Raw genomic sequence first — 16542 nt, 5'->3', positions numbered from 1 at the left:
GAGCAGTCCTCCTGCATTAGCCTCACCTTTGTTGCTGAGGCAACTGGGCAACCTTAGAAAATGAAATAAAGGGGTCTGACCACCTCGGAGAGCGCAGGTCAGCCCATATTTTTACATCAGAGGGGTGAGCTCGCCTTGGGAATTCACGTCAAGCTGAGTCCAGTCTGTTTCTCTGCTTTCAGACCCACGCCTCTTCACACATGATAGAACAGGAGCTGAAGATTTTCAAGGGGAGACTGGGGAAAAGGATGGAGCTTTAGTTGTGTGGGTTTGGAAATAAGCTTATTGCTGAAAAGCTTGAGCCAGGCTTTTCAAAACTGGCAAGACACACACAAGTATGCCTTCCTAGAATCTGATGAAACACCATGTGTCTTTCTTAGAGGCAAATTCAAGTCCTAACAGGTCAGTGGTGGCACATTTGAACTGGGACAGTGGTGGTGGGACGTGATTCAATTATTTTATAATCAATTTATTATTTTTATTTATGACAGTGCGTCTCAAATTGGGGTTCAGGGACATCCAGTGGAACTTGAGGGAGTTCCAGGGGGTCCGCAGCAAAAAAGGGAAATCATTTATTTTCATTTAGGTCATGGGTTTAAAACACTTTCTGTAAGAAAACACCTGAAAGCAAAAATCTTCCCATCTCAGATGGGGGGCCGTAGTGTAATTTGTGTCAGTTAAGGTAAAGGGTAAGGTTACAATGTTGTCTCTCTGGGAGAAACGTGTCTTGGATTAAGAGAATGATCTCCCCTGCCACTTTAACCAGACTAAACATCTGAGCTTTAGGTCTCCAAAGCAGCGAGTAATATATAATGTAAGTGGGCTTGTTAGGTATTTTGGATAGAAATGTAGCTTGACTGAGACCTTCATACTGAATTTTCCCATGCTCCTTCTTACATGCACAGAGAAATGGGATTATGCGTGTATTACTCCCACTGTCACTGTGGCTCTCATTGTTTTTGATTTATGTTGATGGTTTTGAGGGGGAAAAAATCGTTTTTAACATGTAGGTTAATCATATTTCTCATGTTTACACTCGTTGCATCACGTGTTTGTGCTTGTGAAAATTTGCAACTGAGTATGAGTTTATTCGGAATTATATTTAAAATTGTACATGAAAATAAGTTTTCCAGCTGCACATAACGCTGCCAACCAGAGGACAGGTGTCTGCGTCAAGCGGTAAAATACTGGCGGCAAAATAACGGAGGTCAGTAAATTCAGCTTTCAAAATAAGAGCGGGACGTCACCCACAGCGTTCACTGAAAGAGTGTACGTGAATGGGGAGTTTTATTTTTTAAGCTCGTCACCGGAACTTGTCATTCACATCGAGGTACACTCGACGCCAGCTCGCGCGCTGAGGTGGCACGGCGCTCTCTCTCCCCTGTCTCGCTCTAGGTCTCTCTCCCCCGCTCTCTCCCTCTCAGGAGGGGACACAGGATGACAACTTGCAGAGTTGTACCCGCCGCCGTCTCGATAACGACGGAACTGCGGATAGACCCGAGCAGTAAGAGGAGAAGAGTCGCGGAGGTCTTTCAGTGTCAGCCACTTCACACATCACTTTATTAACCAGCTCACCAGCAAAGTGAGAGGAGAGGCTTCCAGCTGCGGTGGGATTAGACGGCGTCCACGTCCCCTCACCTGAAGTGTCCCTTACCTTCCCGGAGAAGGTCTGTGTCTGGAGATTGGAGGAAAAAAAACACTTGGCGGACTTGAAGAGCTTTGCCTGAGGCGACACAGAGCCCACATATATATAGCTGGGTGAAGGACATTAACACGGTGAGAAGTGGAAACTGGGGCTGCATCGACCATGGAGGTCTGTACCACTTCGAGGAAACTTACTCTGCTCTCCTTCACCTTCCTGTGGGGGCTCTCAGGTCAGTGAGCAACTTATTTTACACATTTCTTCACGAGTGTGTTTTTCATACACAAATTAATACACTTCACATACATTTAGCCTATATTTTATATGTATTATAAAAATGCTAAAACTGGACTAATGATATGTCGAAAGGTGACATTCATTGATCACTTGTATCCACATGCCATCCAGTGTATCAGCAAATGAAGGAGTTTCAACATGAAGTACATTTTCTCCATTTTTAGCCTACTTTTTAAAAATATCTCCACATCCCACTCTTCAACATGTGACATGCGTTTCTCAGATGACTGGTACTGAAATCATCCCCACCACAGCCTAATAACTAATTAAGAAATAAGAGAAAACGTCAGTGTCTGGGGTTGTCTCCTGTATGTGTGCCAGAGGATGAAGAGGTGGATTTAAAGCTGAAACACCTGTTTGTTTTTCACAGGATTTGAAACAAGTGTGTTACACATGATTATGTCTTCCAGGGAAGAATAATCCCTTTACAGCCGCTGCAACATTGGCTCTGCCATCACTCTCTCTAGCAATGTATTAAACCCCTACTTTCACTGATAGCTGTACAGTACACGCAGCCTACTTTCCCCCGTGTCTTTGATTTAGAAAATTGGGGCATGGTACAGCTGCTCAAGCATTTTGCAAATGTTTTAAGGAATGAGGAGTTTTAAATCATTAATTCAGGTGAAATTTTTAACAGTGCTGTCTAGCATCATTTTACTCTTTACAGGGAAAGATTATGAAGATTTTTCAAAGGATATTCCAGACAGGTTTTCTTGAGAGAACTTTCTAAGAGGCAGATTTGGTCTCCATCAGACTGCATCACTAGAGGTCATGTAGAGGTACCTTAAACAGACTATCATCTTCTTTAAATAGCAACAAGGGATCTCTGTAAGTTCATATTCGTCTGGTCATGAATCTTAAATCATCAATTTATCGTTCCTCTTGTCTCAACTCGACTCTCAGCATGAACAGAAACTACACTTGGGTTGATGGCGGTCATGAATACCTTTGCGGTTCACTCTTAAGTTGGCCATAGACTTCTCTCACGAACTGTCCTGCCCTCATATGGAAGAACAGGAGATATCCATTTAAGTTAGACAGCTCCATCCGCTCCAGGTGAGTGCGTATTAGTTCCAACAGACAGGCTGGTGACTTTCATTTGGCCTGTGAAACATGAAAGCAAGCAGGAGCTTCACATTTTGCCTGTTTTTGCTCTTGGCTGCCCAAAGCCCGTGTGTGCTTTTCTGCGCTGTTGCCAAAACAATCACATGCGCTGACACAGGCAATCTCAGGCTTGCTTGTTACACCCAGAGGGAGGGGTATTACCTGAGAAATGCTACCATTTTACCACACAGACCTCTATTATGACATGATGGTTTTAACACCTTCAAGGCATTCCAAGGAGTGATTGCTAGTAATATGTCCTCGTGACTAATCTGGTGTTTTTAACACCAGGCTGTGATTCAGTGTCACAGCACATCAGGACAATACAAGCAGAGGAGCTGACCTTGACCTCAGCGTTTGACTCACCATCAATTGCCCTGCAGGTGTGTCCTGAAAACACTGAGCGGTCAAGATACAGAGAGGAAATGTTCATGAATAGCCGCCTGTGGCAACAGGAAAGCCTTGTGTCCCTGATGTAGCCGTTAGAGCAGGAAGTGAGCGAATGTCCTCTGACAAACACAATAAGACCTCATTTGATGTTTTAGTCAAAAATCAGAGCAGTGGAGAATGTTATCAGACTGTCGACGTCAGAAGAAATTGATGAGTGACGTTAAGAAAAAGTCTACACACACTGACTTTTGACTGACTTACTCATCTGCATACTCTACAGTATATACTGTATGTATATATATAAATATATATATATCATGTATGTATTTATGTGTATATATGTTTGTTCATTCATTCATATTGGTTCATTTTACTCATTTCAGAGTATAATATTCAAAAAATAATTAGACAAAGACAAATGATATATTTTTTACCCACAATACTTAAGGAAGAAGAAAAACCTACCTGACCTTTCTTAATGATAACATAACATACTGTAGATGTGAAATTTGCAGCCACAAAATCAATATCATTAATATGATCGAAATACCCCCATATTGATACTGCGTCAATAATGTAGGAATGACCATTTTTACTTTCACAGAATATTTCACAATTATATTTTTGATAATAATCGTTAAAATGGATATAATGACTAAGTGTGTAAAGTAAAAGTATCAGAACAAGTAGAACAGTCTGACAAGTTCAGAAAATGACATCACTTAACTGAAATGCAGCCTTTAAAACCAGGAAAAGATAACACTTATGTCATATCATGATATAACGAGATCCAAAATCCTAAGACCATATAAGTCTTAAATCGCAATCACTTTGTACTGTAATGTTGATATATTGTCCAGCCACAGAAGAGAATACAGTGTAGGACATTCTACTCACAAGAACATGTGCTAATCCTGTAAACAAACAAATAAATAATTACCTGCCATGTGTACGAAAGACTAGATGTAAGACACTGTGTCCTGGTACAATGTTCAGGTAGAAACAGGTTCCACACACAGCACTGTGAGACACAACACAAGAAAGAACAGCTGGAAACACACAGATTCACTCACCTTTTCAGCTGATTGTTACTTTTTTCTTAATTGAATTTTACACCAAACTTCTTCCTCCTCCCAGCAGTTATGTCTTTTTTTAAATTAAACTTTTACTGCATAATAGTTGCTTCTCAAACACATGAACCCATTAGGATTGTCTCAGTAGAGTCGTGTTTGGATCAGCTAATTTGATTACATTAGCCTAGGTTCAATAGGCCGTGTGCCATATTAAGCACTCTGTTCTAATTGCTTAAATGAATTTGCCCTCCTGTCCATTGTTCTTTGGCAAATTAACTCAAGAATCATCTACAGGGAGAATTTCATCTTTTTTCTAGTATTATTTCATTCCTGCTGGTAATTTTTCGTTGGAAGTGTGGTTCAGGCTCATTCATGTTGCCTGGACAGCCTGATTAAATTACTTTAAGCCAAGTCAGATAGTTAGAAAGATGGTGTGTTAGACAGGATAATAGTGGAGTGGTTGGAGTGATTGCGTCGACACTTGGTCGCCAGAAGTCTGGACAACCCCAGTTTGTGCTATTTTTAGATGTTCCCAGCTCCAATAGTATGCACTGGAAAGATCTACTTTTTTATTCCTAACATTAGCACTGTGTTTGAGTGGTGTGTGTGTGTGTCTGTGTGTGAGATGTGAAAGCATTTACATGAGCACAGGCGGTAATCTTGAAGCTGGACGTCCATTATCAAAGGCCAGTTGTTCATGGCAACAATTTATAAGCCATGCCTTATCTCTCGACCAGCAATAGGACAGTTGCTCTTCTATTCTGGACACACCATCTGGCAAAAGAACATCTTCATTTGTTTTCCAGGTGGGTCCCACCGTGGACTTTACTTATTTAACAAGGTCAATCCATACAAGCTTCAAAGGCTCCATTGGGATGGGGGGAAAGGAAAGCTGTGCTGCTGCTGATTTTCAATGGCAATGCTCAGTGATTTAGAGTAGTGAATGAGAGGGTTGCAAGTGTTATTTTTAGCTACATGTTTTAATTTAACTCCACCCCCCCTTTATAACACAACATGTCTTAACGCTTGGCACACTGACATACTCTATATATGACAATATGACAACATTGGTTTGTTTCTGGTTTCACTCCCTATTGTTACCCTGACAGCATTTCATTCCAAAATATATTATATGTCCCCTCAGACTGCCAAAGGGAGGGCCATGGAATGCAGTTCGCCCAACTTACAACTATGGCCCTATCTCTAATTGCCTATTTCTTAGAATAATACCAAATGGATGTGCGGCAAAGCCCCTTTCCACTTTGAGCTGGGATTACAGCAGTTTGAAGCCAGCGGTTCTCATGTATGTGTCCCCAGCAACTGGTGCAATTTTGATTTGAGGAAGGAGATTGAGGGATTTATCAGTACATACGTAATGACAACAGTGCACTTTTTCCTCTCCGGTGCGGCAGTTTGCTGTCCAATCGTCAGTCCGTGCAAGTGTGCCAATGCCTCTTGTAATCCCATGTATTTACACCCACTGGCACTCTGAACAAGGCCCAGGAGAACAAGAACCTGAAGGGAGATTAGTGCAAGTTCATCCTCACTGATGGGTAAAGAGAGAGCCATCACTGTGCAAGAGACATCATATATAGCTGCAAAATCTTACCAATCTAGTTTTCTTCTCGTATTCTGTAAAACCCTCACCTTTCATTAATACGATATGTTAAGTCTCTTTGATTAGCTTGCTCATGCATAGCCCTCCTACTTGTAGTCATTTTGGTTTTCTCTGTAGTTATTTGTGTTTTTGTGTAGTCATTTTGCATCTCTTTGTGGCCATTTTGTGTTTCTTTATAGTCATTTTGTGTTTCTTTGTAGTTACTTTGTGTTTCTTTGAGGTGATTTTTTGTTTCTTTGTAGTTATTTTGTGTTTCTTTGAAGTGATTTTTCATTTCTTTGTAGTTATTTTGTGTTTCTTTGAAGTGATTTTTCGTTTCTTTGTAGTTATTTTGCACCTCTTATTAGTCTTTTTGATTCTTTGTGCTCCTATTGTGTTTCTTTGTAGTCATTTTCTGTTCTTTTGTCGTCATTTTGCATCTCTTCGTAATTGTTATAATTCTTTGTGGTCCTTCTGTGTTTCTTTGTGGTCTATTTGCATCTATTAATGGTTGTTTGATAGACTTTCCAGCAGTCACCACAAGCAACAGTCACATCAAACAGAGGCTCTGGCATGTACATCGATACTTAAATCTTACAGTAATTTGATTCTAAAAATACTGCAATTAGGCCCGGGGTCATGTAAACACCTTAATCTAATTATATTACCTTAATTAAAGTCACATTCACAGGATTAATGCTGTGATTAAAGAATGTGGAGCACTGCAGCATTAGCTGCATATTTTAAAGGCTGCTCTGACCTCTAAAGACCATGTTCAGGCTAACCATTAGAGGTTTGACAAGTTGCAACTCCTGCCCCACATTCACTGAGTTACTACTATTTTTAAGTATACACCAACATTCATATTTATAGTCTCAACATGAGATAAACTGTGGGAAAGCAGCATATGAATAACAGTAACTATTAGCGTGCTGCTTGGAGATGTCTGGGTGGGTTGCTGTCACTTGTGAATGCATGAAAATAGGAATTTGTGAATCACCTTCTATTGACGTGCTAGCAGCAATTACATGATTGTGTGCCTGCAAATGCAGACAGTGAGAAGCGGTGACTCAGTGCCATGACATACATGTTTGGATGTGCAGATATGTTGGTTGTCCCTTTTCTGGGCTTTCTGTGATGTCCCATCTTCATCCATGGACCCAGAAGGAAAAAGGCCTCCCCTCAGGGGTCATGAGAAAGGCACTGGGCGACTTTCCCAACATTCGGCCCTGGCCTGGGGACTCTTAAAGGCACAGACACACATACTTCCTGACTTCATCTTTCTCTTCCTCTTTCCTCTGTCGCTCTTTCTGTCCCTCCCCGTCAGTCTGCCCATGCTGGAAGAATCCAGCATGGGCAGACTGACTGTATATGGGTGTTCATATTTTTTCTCCCATGAGTGATTGATGGCTGGAAAGATGCCTGCAGGCTCTGATAGAAATCTCTGGTGGACAGTAAAACATGGTTTTGTGTATTGTTTTGCATATGGGCTACATAAACAGAGTTATTCCCAGCTGTGTCTCTGGCCATTTACAACAATAATAGTTTCCCTCAACAAGGCATTATGAAAACACAGACATATGGTATATTTATAGAGACATCATCAATTCTGTTGGGTTTGTCCCAAGTCATAATGATGGCATGTGCTGCTTAATTGCATAGGAGCGTGTAGTGTCTGCCTCATCCTCATCTCCAACTAATTTAGGGTTACCCGTGACGCTACTTCAACCAAGCTTTGACAGTTCACTCACTAATGACTATTTAAAGCCAAGAGAGCCACGGGAGGCTCATCAGGTGGTTCTTAAGGCCAGCCTTGCTGCTTTTCTGGGTATTCCCGATCTTTTCCTATCTGCTTCTGCTTCTGGCTTTGTTCTGGAGTATAATAGTAACTACTAATAATAACTATTAATACTGTAGGTCACTGACTTTGCTGTGACTTTAAGCACTGTAGCAGGATCCAGCTTATAGGATGTAGTAAATTTAAATACAATTCTAATTTTATTGTAAAACGTTATCACATAGAGTATTAGGGACATGGTACATCCCAACAACATGGTCAACAGAACCTGGAAAAACAGTTGGAAGTGTTCTGAAATCTTGTGAGAAGCAAGACAAGTTATCCAAGATGCTGATGTCGAGGGTTCAACTCTGTGAACTGTCGTGCCTTCACAGGGAAAGTCTAGAGTGGTCAGAGAGAAAAGAGCATATGCACTCCAGAGGTGTGAATCTTCACTGGCTTAATTAATGATTCGATTCCATTACGATTCACCTGTCAATGATTCGAATGCATGATTCTTAATGCATCTCTATGTATGGCATCTTCAATTTTCTATATTAATGCACACTGCTATTATTTTATCATTTAATACAAGCAGTAAATAAATATAAACCTCCTTTTAATTTAGTAAGTACTTTTGGACTACAACTACTACTTTTCAACACCAGTATTTCTGTGGCCCTTCTTGGTGCATAAATATTACCAAAAGAAAACATAAATCTGAAATAAATCATTTTCAAACAGCTCTGAACTGATTGACGGCTGCTTCGTTCCAAAATATTTTACTGTTTGAACGTGAACCTTGTGTGTGACCTTTTGGATGTGTAGAAGAACACAGAACATTGATTAACATTAGATCCTGACTAATCCCGTTGGCATGTTGGGAGATTTAAATAATTAATGAAGTTAAGCTGCTGCGCCTCATGCGTCTCTCTTAATAGGGCAATTGGAGTCTCATTTGTGTCTGCTCATTTGTGCCTGACAAAAAATGAGGTTATGTTCACATCGTATAGAATGTAATATTTTCCACATTAATGATGTATTACTTCACCGACCCACAATCCATCGTCTGTTAATCAGAATGTTATTATGACCATGATCTGTAGTGGCTGCTGCTCTAACTGTGATCCATACTTCACTACAAGCAACTCTTTGCTTGTACTGTAAGAGTAAGAAAAATAGAACATATTAACCCCCAAAGTGCTGTTTGAAAAAGTAGCTACCTGACAGTAGTATGTTCAGGCTCCTTAAAAAATGAACATTTTATTGAGTGTGTAACTGACACTGTAACCTCAGGAAGACAGAAAGACAATATTGCATTTTTGACGAAAGCTGTGAAACCACAAACTGTCTGCTTTAAATAATAAAAAAAACAAGCAAAGTTGTTTTTTCGTTGAGCACCCATCACAGTTATCTAATGGGTTTTGAAAGGGTCTCCTAAGGTCAAAGCTTGAAGATTTTTTTTAAGCCACAGGGGACCCCAGTTACCAAAACTGGGCTTACAAGAGCCCTGATATTGCTGAAGGCTTCATGGCAGCCATGCCTCCCAGTCAGACAAGATGACATCATGGCTGTGAACAAACGCAGCTTGCTTCCACTGCCGTTGACAGATGTTGCAAGCAGAAGTCAACAACAACTGCAGCCACATATCCTCCTGACCTGTCCTTCAAAAAAAAAAAAAGTTAATAAGGCTGTGGACAGACGGGAATTGAGGGCAGGGGCTTAGACAAGATAGCCTGTGTTAAATAATTCTTACTTGGAGGTACTTAGGTGGGGGTGGGGGTTAGAGCCTGATGCACTTATGACTTAAGAAACATTGACATAATCCTGGTTTTCTTCTTTAAATGTTTGGGCAGCTCATACTCACACTCTGCCAGTGAAATATCCATTTGTGAGCTGCTGTGTTGTTTTCTTTCCATTTCCCCTCCTTTCTGTCTTTCTTAGGAAGCTTTTAAAAAACTGCTCCCACATAAACCGTTCCAGCTAATCATAGAGATGGACAGGTCAACAATGCATGTTTAATTGTTGACGTGCCATATCGAACAGCCACTAAATTTGTCCTCTTGTGACACATGCTTAATCATACATCCAGAGCAGTGTCAGTAATAGGTGTATTACCATTGTACGTCACTGAAACCAAATTGGAAAGCTGTCATTGTATTCCATTGTATTCCCTTCCTGCTTTTACAGTTGAATAGAGGTGCTTGTTTTCCTGAGCAATGAAAGAAAAGGTCCATTAGCCAGAAAAGTGACATTGATTTGTGATATTGTGGTACCTAGGCATGTAGTTGTTTATAAAATCATTACCTGCAGGGTGTCCCTCAGGAACATTTGCTCAGTGGAGGCAGTGAGCTCTCTTATTTTTCCAATTTCATGCAGAATTTGGGTTCGAATGGATGTTGCAAAAATCTGACTCATGTATCAGTTCTCTGATACGCATCAGTTATTCTTTGCAAAATCTTTACTGACAGGTTGACGTGCTATTCTGATTTATTACTGAGAACCTGAGATCAAACAATTGACAATCTGCTAGAGCTCAGTCAGACACACTCTGATGCTTCTCACCCTCTGAACAATTTAGTTACTGGGTGATGGTTTGAACAGTCATTAATGAGAATTTCCCAATCAATTTTTTTTTTTGGCCTTTATTCCTGATCTGAGTCCTTTAATATTGGGTATCCGCCCATACCGAGTCCAATACAGATGTTTACCTCAATGACGCAAGGCAGCTGTGCCATAGTCCCTTTGTCCGAAACAGGAACTGACACCTGTGTGCTGAGAAAATGTCTTTGACATTAGCAGAAGTATAATTACTGTGTCCCGATGAGAGCCAGATGGAGTAATTGTGTATGAGGTGACACTGGCAGCAGGCAACTATGTGGAAAAAGTCATTATACTCAGACTATTAAGCCGAGGCCTGTGGGGTATCAGAGCTGTATTGGTGTTCTCAGCGAGGCAGAACGAGTGAAGGAGAGCCGTTAGAAAGACTGTAGGAGACACAAGTAAGGTTTATGCTACTTGTCTCCTTTAGACACCACAAGGGGAAATCCCTCCCTGGATGTTTAATGCTCTCCAGCAGATATATTTGATGCAGCTTTGAAATCTCATATGTTGGTAGTTTGCCTTTTCTCAACCCCCCTTCCCCTACTTAGTCATTTTCTACATCTCCATGACTTTCATGTGTCAACCCCAGGGTTGGCAGTGGGCTTGTTATATGTACATTATTTATTGTTGTACACACATGAAATTAATGACTTGCACGGTCTTACTAAATCTGAGAAATGCATCCCCATGAAAAACAGGACTGTCACACACTGTCTGGCAGTTTGATCAGAGGTGTTGGGTATCTTTTACAAATCAACATTTTCTCATGTGACGCATCTCCAACCACCAGTAGCTTCAAAACATCTGGCAATTGGATACCATTGGTTTAACCCTGCCTGGATAAGTACCTCCATCTCCAAACGTCAAACGAATGTATTTGATGTGCAAGGAGTGCAATGCCATGATTAATGAATGTAACATTCAGAGGCCACACTGAGGAAACCCAAACGTTTGAGTGATCAGGGGACAGGGATGAGTTTTTCCCATGCCCAAAAACTTTTTTTTAAAAAAGGTTTCAAATAGGCTGCTGAAAATGTCTGGTCCATCTACATTTCCTGGTTTTAAAATCAAGCCCCATTGGATAGCCCTGCTGTTGACCCTACTTTCACACTGTGTATGCCACATGATGGCACTTTCTGCCAGTGCTACGATGTTCCTGGGGCACACACACACACACACACGTATTTAATGAAACTTGACTGTGCTCAAGTGGGGGTAAAGGTGCATTCAGGAGGATGTCAGTAATGATCAAGCAGTACAGTGCAATTTGGTGTCAAGGATTACTGAGATCTCTCCTCCCCCCACACACACTCAGAAAAGGCCAAAGGCATACAGATCAAGGAGTCGTCAAATTCAGATCTATTTTGGTGGTTTAAAGCATAAAGATCATATTAAATGTATCCAGGCTCTCAGTCAGAGACGTTCTCTAAAGGAATGGTTTTAAATACACTTATCTGCTTCCTTGCTCAGAGTAAGATGAGAGGACTGATATCACTCTCATGTCTGTGCGCCAAATCTGACACAGCCAGCAGATGGTTAGCCTAGCGTAGCATAAGGAATGGAACCTTGTTGTTTTTACACTTTGGTTTTGTACAGATTAAACAAACAAGATTTAATATGTTGATTGGTGAGCTTAGTGAGAGGTGCTGGGAGGGATTCTGTTTCTATCATCAGTCAGAGCCATGCTAGTTGTTTCCCCGTTTCCCGTCTTAATGCTGAGCTAATGGTCTCCTGACTGTAGCTTCATACTTGCGGCTACCGATTGTGATGTTGTTGCCCACTGCCTCCACCAGCTCCACTGGCTCCACTGCTATTTTGCTTTTCTTTTGTAGTTGGACAACGGACACTATAATTATCACCTGGAGGTGTCCGCTCCGTGCAGCAGCAGAGTCACAACACAGACCAACAGGAGTCACATTTCATTTATCACATGAGTTCGACATTCCTGACGTATTTGAGTTTGACAAAATGCACAGAAGTAGTTAAGTCAAATAACAGTACATACAATAGCTATGTTTCAGTGTTGAGGCAGCACACAAAATCTATCATTAAACATGATGCAAATAAATTGTATTGCGAATTTTTTCAGAAAGACAGATTTGGCTATAAATCCCTTAAACCCACTTGTGGCAATTCTGCCCCTCCTTCACCAGGACATGCATTTCCCCTTCAGAGAAAGTCTTGTAGTGGAACTGCACCGGATTGTTCTTTCCATCGCAGCATGGCATTTGTGAAGCACATTGGCAGTAAAGAGGAGCAGGTGATTTGTAGAGTGTAATTGGTAATGAGCAAAGCTCTACTGACAACATTCCAGCACACTTCCAAATACAACAAACGTAAGGCTTTGGGCCATGAAATCACCACAGATCATTCCCCTCCCTCTGTGTGGGACACACCATTAATTAAAGAAATAGATCTGCTTTCATTTGGTCTATCATCATGTCCCACAGACTGAGGTGTCATTCACACAGCCCAGGGTGAGAATCACCATCTGATAAATGACTGCACTATCGATCCAGACAATTTAAAAGCACCATTTCGAGGTAGACAGTCCAACATAAAATACTTTTGATGGCATATGAAGCCCAATGTTTAGCTTAACTCCAGCAGTGATGTTGCTGCATTACCGCTCCTCTAACAGTGGCAGGGTAGGAGCACAGGTTGCGATTGTTTGCCTAGAAAGCAGCGCTAGGGGCCAAAAGAATGGCATTTGGTATAATTGGGATAATACCAGGATTGTTACAGTACCACAAGAGAAATCAACGCAGCTGAGGATGGCATATTAGAAATGTCCGGTCGCATCTGTTTATATAAAGGTCATCGACTGATGATGTCTGACTTACGGGCTTGTCCCTTTTCATGAGAGGAGATTTCAACCACTACCCCTTGTAAGGAGGCAAGGAGGTTCTTGAAAATGAGGGGTCGGGGTGAATTTGAAATGAGATTGAGCCACACTGTCTTTAGATGATCAACCAGATAGTCCACAAACTGTAGCAAAGGTCTCTGCATCTCCAGAGCCAGAGCTCAGCTCACCTACGTGATTAGAGGTAAGAATGAAACTGGAGCCTTTCATGTAGGACTTGGGTAAGCCAGGGTTTCTGTAGTCTCAGTCCTTAAACTTCTATGCCCACCAGCATGGAAAAGTAGCCGCTCTATCGATCACGCAATTTCACAAGCTTGTGTCTGTGATGTTCCCGGGGGCAGGACCTCCTGTCAGCTCAGCACTCACTGCATTAAATGTTCCTCTGCTCTCTGCTGCACCTCAAGCCATTTCATTAATAACGTGCTGTCATTGTTTACTGATTGAGAGAGCATAAATACATACATTATGTACCTCCTCCTCTTCTTTACGTTTCTGTCTTTTCTCACAAACATCTCCCTGTGGCTTTTATCAGCATTATTAAATCTCTACCTCCCTCGTCCTCTTCCTCTTTGCCCTCTCTTTTTCCTCTTCATTTCCGTCCAACCCTCCTCCTCCTCCTCCTCCTACCCTTCATCTCATCTCTCCTGAGGGCTGCAGCTCCAGCATCTCATCAGCATCAGAGTCTCGGGTCAGCCGGGAGGGTTAGAGCAGGGGGGCTTTGTTACACCAGCATATGTGTGTGTGTGTGTGTGTGTGTGTGTGTGTGTGTGTGTGTGTGTGTGTGTGTGTGTGTGTTGGTCTACAGTATATGACTGTGTGTGAATACGGTCCTTCATCTTCACTCCTCAGCCCCAGAATGTGATGTGTTTATTCTTCATTCTCTCAGATAATTTCTCCCTCCATCTCTCTTCTCTCTCCACTGGCCCATGCCTCCCTGGGTGGTGTATGTAATTATAAGCTCTTATCTATTTTTCTGTCACACACAACTACACTCCGGAGAGAGCTCAGTTGATGTCATTATCTCCAATAATGGCTCAGAGGTGCTGTCTCCCCTTCAGCCCTCCCTCCCCCATCCTCACCACGCTCCATCATATATACAGTATAATTGCTATTTATTGAAAATATCTCCCAGATTGCCGCCCTCCCCTGTACTTTCTTTTGGCTAATGCACCCTCTCCCACAGTCAGTCATGGGAGTGGGTATGTTTTAATATGCTGCTAATATGCTCCTTTTTCCAATATGTAGGGGGATCTCCGCCAACACTGTCATAATTGGATTTCTCTTCTTCATTTTCAGTCCAAGTGACAACAGCCCTCAGAGAAAACGTGTTTTCATCAGATTAAGTGCCAAAGTGCTTCAAACAAACTCTATCACACAAACGGACAGTGACTTGCACAGTCCATTTATCCATAACAAGTCCTCCAAATTAAATGACAAAACAAGTGGTTTGTTCATGTTGTCTGCAACGACACAGTGTATTCTGATCTGACCTCCCATCAGCAGGTGCATCTAACAACTGCTACAAATCAGCTTCAGTCCTCCGTCAGTTTCTACACAGGATGAGTTCAGGCACTGTATTGAGGGTAGGTCATCTGAGTTTTGGCAGGCGCTAAGAACTCAACACACGAATATAGAAAACAGTCATGATTGTGCACGCATAGTGTGAGTGAAATGTGTGTAGACAGTTGGACTAATTGTAGGAGTGTATGCATTCATGTCAGTCACACATGTGACAGACAGCTGGAAAATTGTGCAGACATGCTGTTAGCTGAAGGCACAAAAAAGACTTGTTGTTTGCAGAAAAATGGTTTGTGTTAATATGACCATTGTCAACGGTTACAGTACAACCCACATTGACTACTGGCTAGAAATGAGAGACTAACAGCAGTCCCCCGTGTTAAACTCCAATGCACTCATCCACTCCAGCCTCCTCCGTGCATGGGCGTCATGATAACCACGCCTGCTAGAGGACCTTTTCACTTACAAAAACAAATAATGTTTTTAAATGCAACTGATTCTCTTGTCCCTACTAGTTGGGAAGACTGTCCTTTTCGAAGGGAGCGGTTTCATTTGAGTTGTATTTTAGTCCTTGCAGGGAGACTTCCCCTCACTTGCAGTAAATCCCCTCACAAGGCTAGTCTGGTCCAGCTGTCCTCACATGCAACCATTGTTAATTGTGAAAGTCACCACGGATCTGTTGCTTACGGAGTGGCTGGATTATTTTTCTCACATGTCTGACGCAAGCGCTATTTTCTGATTCTCCAGCCAAGAACAATGGCAAATAAACTGTCATGCAACTAAAACACAGGAAAGTACAAAGGAAGTACCAACTTTGACTGCATGCTATGTGTTGTGTTGAATTCCAGCCTCCTCCAAAGTGTCACAGTTGCCTTTGCTGTGTCCTCTACTGCCAGAAACACACACATTACTCCTTCATTCATCTCTCTTCTCTTGTATCTGTATGCAGCAGCACTACTGTACATGGGCTCTGACATACAGTACAGCAGAGCCACACATAATCTCCCCTGCACATGTGTTTGAAGGTGGAAGTCTCTCAACTGAATGCTAAACAGGATCTGTTAGGATTAGGCTCGGGTTGGAGGCAGTTTAGCTTATTGCTGACTGTGTTTCAGAACTGGGATTGTGAGAATTGTCGCCACTTGAGCCACAGATTTCTTTAATGTCGCATGCAGAGTCTCGCTGAGCCACTCTGGGACACATGGGCCCTTTTTTTTTAGAAAGCGCCAACAGACAGAAAGCCTTTCAGCTGAGTATCATCATTGATGTTTTGAGTGTTCATTAGTGACTGGTCATTATGTTCACTGATTTCCTGAGGCCAACCATCCGTGAGAGGCCATTAACCTCAGACATTAAGAGTAATTAGGCAAAGTGCTCACTTTTTGTGCAGATATTTTCAGTGGATTGTTTATGTGGATGTATGCATGACATCCTGAAGGCAATTCTACATTAGCTGGGCAATTGACCTCTTGGTTTTCTATTTCTGTATTCCCAAGAACCCTGAATTCCTATATGCAGCGATGTAGGTTTGACTCAGTGAAAGGAAACGCTATTAAGGGGGAAAAGGATGAAACATCGGTGGTTGTAGTAATGCTAGGAGGGATCCTGTCAGATGGTTTAGGCCACACTCACGTGCGCATATATGCTGTATGTATACATGCACACAAAGGCCTTATT

The 16542-nt window shown here is 41.8% G+C and overlaps 1 protein-coding gene across 1 annotated transcript in view; it reads left to right on the top strand.

Moving 5' to 3' along the window:
• The first annotated feature begins 1439 nt into the window (after positions 1–1439).
• The window catches only part of esama (endothelial cell adhesion molecule a), a 65416-nt gene continuing 50313 nt past the window's right edge, over positions 1440–16542 (top strand). The window contains exon 1 of the mRNA XM_084374365.1: positions 1440–1874. Coding sequence (XP_084230491.1) covers positions 1808–1874 — 67 coding nt within the window. The 5' untranslated portion in view covers positions 1440–1807. The remainder of the gene's footprint in view (positions 1875–16542) is intronic.

This window comes from Pagrus pagrus, assembly GCF_965226575.1.
Source record: "Pagrus pagrus genome assembly, chromosome: 14".
NCBI classification, from domain to species: Eukaryota; Metazoa; Chordata; class Actinopteri; order Spariformes; family Sparidae; genus Pagrus; species Pagrus pagrus.
Note: the sequence above shows the minus strand (reverse complement) of the source record. Positions and strands in the feature narration are given on the sequence as shown.